Genomic DNA, 4,182 nt, shown 5'->3' with positions numbered 1-4,182 from the left:
CTATCAACACAAGAAAAAAAATTTTTTTTTACTGTAAAACGATAAGAAAACCATTGTTTCAGTTTAATTAAACACTATTTATTTAATTTTTGTAATTTTCATAGTAAAATATAAATGTCTATTAGTATATGCAATGACATCAAATTACAAATTATTTTTAAATTATTTTTTTTAAATCATGTATAATTATTTTTTATTGACTGATCATTTAAAAAATCAATTTGGTTGTTAACTAGAATTCAGATAATTGTGTATGAATTTTAAATGATTTGGTTGTTAATAGAAATGATTTTTTTAAATGATCAGTCAATAAAAAATAATGGTATATGATTTTAAAAAATAATTTAAAAATCAACAAAATTTTATTATAATTTATAATTTGATGTCATTACATATACTAATAGACATTCATATTTTATTATAAAAAAAGAAATTAAATAAATAGTGTTTGATTAAACAGAAATAATGATTTTTTTATTGTTTCACATTAAAATATATTTTTTCCCTATGTTGATAGCTTAAAAATTATATAACAAAAATAGACACTTACCAGTGTAATATAGTTCTCCCAACATTTTGTCGCAATCATTATAGATTTTTTCAAATTATAATAATTAGTTACAATCTACTATTAACGTTTGAATATATTTGTTGCATTTTTTTACTCTTTCGGGGAATACATTTTTTATTTTTATCTTTCAGGATGCATTTATGAGCGGAGCAAGAAGATGAAAAGTCAAAAAAATATTATATGACAAATATGGTCATATGCTGGCAACTAGAGATGGTCACGTTGACAATCATTTCGGTGACAAATTCGTCCCTCTGTGTCATGTATGCTATTTTATTAATGGTGACATAATGAAGTTAATGGCAGGATATATTTATTGTACTTTTGACACTTTGGAGAACTAAATTTGTATTTATCATTTAAGGACAAAAATAATTATTTATCCTTTTTTTTAACTTCATCTAAATTTAAAATTAATTGTAACCGCATCGAATTCTTGGTAATTTTACAAGTCATTCCATTGAGCAATCATTTTGTCAACATATAGGGTATATGCAAAAGAATTAGCTGATAGGGACTGATAAAAAATTTCTCTACCCTTTTTCTTTTTCATTCTTTACACACCTTTTCAAACACAGTTAGTCATAACAACAACTCAGCCCATAGTACAAAGACTAAAAGAAAAAAGCGAAACAAAAAACCACCCTCTAAATTGGCAAGAAGACCATTCCAATGTCATGACTATCATAATAGTCTTCTTGTACTCAAAATATGTTGCTTTTACATGAGCATCATCCAATTGAAGTATCTATTCCTCTATTTCTCACGTATATGTACATTATCATCGACCACATTCTCTGAATTTCAAGCAACGCAAGTTGGTAACAAGCAACTAGAAAAGAAGCACAACCCTCTCTTCTGCACTCAATAAAATGAGAAAGAAACAAAAATTAGAAAGTGATCGAAACTTTATCGAAAGATGCAAAGAGTTGAAAAATTGTAAAATCAAAGTAAACAAATTAGACCAACAAAAAATCCTAGTTGCAAGTTAAAAAAGTAAAAGGGTGTGTGGGGGGTTTGACCTTTTTAGCTTTGGCATAAAGAAGCCCCGGTGAGATCTTGTACAAGTCCTCATCAACGGGTTTTGAAGTCGGCCTTGGCAGTGGAGTTGGGCTGGGTGGTTCACTATCCACATCATCACTGATCCAATTCTTCAATTTTGTTTCTTTTTCATGCTGGTCAACCACCTTTGCCTGAAATGTCAAAAACACATCAATTTAAGAACCAAAGTCATTCTTGCTTTGCTTTACATAAAGTTATCTTTGACGCTACGTGTCTCTCTACCCATGAAATCTTATCTAACAAAGTTACTTCATTTAATAAAAATTTCAATACTTTGGTTAGTTTATTGTTGCATCAATCTTTAGTGCACAAGAAATAAAAAACTTGTTACTACCACCGCTCGTGTTAATAATTTCTCATGCTCTTTGACGCGTGGATCATGGAGGTCATTTAATAATTAGGACTTAGGACTTAAGAGGTCCCATTATAAAGTGGGACCAACCATCCATGGAGGAATCAGAGATAAAGGCAAAATTGCTTTCAACACTCACCGTCTAACCCCACATGTATGATTAGGATGTTGAATTTCGTTTTCGTGACCACGTACTTTGATAATTTCATGTTCTTTTCAGGCCCTTCACTTCTTCTTTTTTTTTTAAAAAAAAATATGAAATTAAAATAAGGCGGATAGATGGCTATAATGTTTCTTGAAATAATCATTAGAGTAAATAATCTATGGATGCAAATAGTAACTTTTACAGTCCTTCTAAACATAAATTATTATTATTATATATTATATAGCTAGCTAGTAAACTTTTAGATTTTTACAATAACTAAATCAAAAATCATATACTGAATAGAAATTGAAATCTAATTAATATGGGATACCCTCGATCCTGATTGAATCCCAAGCACAAGTACGGAAATTCAAATAATAATAATAATAGAAAGAAAATCCTTAATTGTTCTTGAATATTGAGACTACAAATATTGATAATTTAGTTCTTAATTTTGTAAACTGACTTTTTCCTTGGTTTTTCAAGGAAAACAAAATACACAATAAACAAAATTAGGTAATTAGAAATGGATCGAGTTCTTGTTGCAGCTTAACATTTTGTTTTCTTTATCCAGACATAATATGTCAAATAAGAAGAGGTTTTGTGACACATGCATACCCTTCTGCGAGGAACAACGATCATGGCGGGTGTGACAACATTATTCTCGTACAAATCCCCTGTAACATAAAGGTCACGTTCCTCAGACTCAGAGTAACTACATCGTAGCAAACCAGCTTGCCTCGCTGACTCGAAGCACTGTGTGAAATGTAGGTTATCGTTCCAATCCCAACTCCCAAAAGCTGGCACCTGGCTCTTCTTGTAGTGGCATTCCTATTACACATACACACAAAAGTAAAAGTAAATAAATAAATAAAAAATTAGAAACCATAAAGGAATCAATATAATTCAAATAACCTAGGATAAATGTAAACAAACCCATTGATGTTGAATCAAAGATGGAAGACAGAAGATTAATTTTAGGTTTTTGTTTTAATCATTTTATATTATCAAACAAATTTTTAAAGATGAGACATTTGTATTGAATATTTTTAAATTAGACATGATAAGTGATTTAGTCTTAATTTTTTTTATATTGCTTAGTAGAAATCAAACATAATATATTAACGAATTGATTGAAAGTTTCTTAGTAGAAACAATGAATTCAACACTGTAATGATTATAAAGTTTAATAATCAAGAATAAACAACAAAACTTATTTGAACTTGAAATTTGATAATAGCTTCATCAAATTAATTGATTATTAGTTTCACAATTACATAAGTCAGTTCTAGCATTAGGAAGACTATGTGACTTAAGATTATGGACAATTAAATTGATTTGAAAATTTTAGAAGCTCTCTATGGGCGAAGAGAGAAGAAGTCGTGATTCAAAGCCCCAACCCTGTTAACATTGTAACATAATACTAACAACCAAGACTGATAAAAAAAAAAGGATATATCAATTAAGAAGATGAGTTAATGAATGTTGAAGACATGAGAAAAAGACTTACTTCCATTGTAGCTGAACTAAGGGAGTAGTGAGGACAGAGTCTCAAAGAATGGTTTGGAAATGGGATGATATCTTTGTTGTGTGTGTGACTGTGTTTGGCTGTGGTTTAAAAAGAGAAGAATGCATGTGGGTTGTGACAGTGTGTGAGGTAGAGAGAGAGAGGGTAAAAGTTTCGGGTGATGGGGTATGAGGTATGGGATCTAAAGCAAGATAAAGTAATTTTAATTGGAAAAAAAACCTGAAAACGAAGTTTCACAGTTTCAGACAGAGGGACAGAGAGGTAAGACGCAAGGTGAGGAGGAGTGGTCGAGAAAGTGAAAAGGAGAGGGCAAGGTAGGTTGCTTTTGTTACGATTCATTTTAAATTTGATCTTCAGCTTTTTAGTTTTTTGACAAGTTCTTCAACTTTTCTTTTCTCGAGGTCAAGTTCTTCAACATTTATATTTAGGTGGTTGGCATATACTTTTCACCGTGATAGTTGTTATAATTAGCATTTCAAATATTTAATTCATGAGCATTTTGGTATTTTAGAAGTTGTATAACT

At 30.1% G+C, this 4,182-nt stretch overlaps 1 protein-coding gene across 1 annotated transcript; it reads right to left on the bottom strand.

Annotated features, from left to right (window-relative positions):
* Positions 1–1,082: 1,082 nt before the first annotated feature.
* Positions 1,083–3,957, bottom strand: LOC114395871. Its single transcript, XM_028357738.1, has 4 exons — positions 3,641–3,957; positions 2,749–2,961; positions 1,594–1,764; positions 1,083–1,429 (listed from the first exon to the last, which is right to left on the bottom strand). The coding sequence occupies exons 1-4, from the start codon at positions 3,644–3,646 to the stop codon at positions 1,376–1,378; spliced, it is 444 nt and encodes a 147-aa protein (XP_028213539.1). The 5' UTR covers positions 3,647–3,957; the 3' UTR covers positions 1,083–1,375.
* Between the last annotated feature and the right edge of the window lie 225 nt (positions 3,958–4,182).

This window comes from Glycine soja, chromosome 18 (assembly GCF_004193775.1).
Source record: "Glycine soja cultivar W05 chromosome 18, ASM419377v2, whole genome shotgun sequence".
In the NCBI taxonomy this organism is placed as follows: domain Eukaryota; kingdom Viridiplantae; phylum Streptophyta; class Magnoliopsida; order Fabales; family Fabaceae; genus Glycine; species Glycine soja.
The sequence above is the reverse complement of the archived record's forward strand: the minus strand, read 5'-3'. Positions and strand labels throughout refer to the sequence as shown.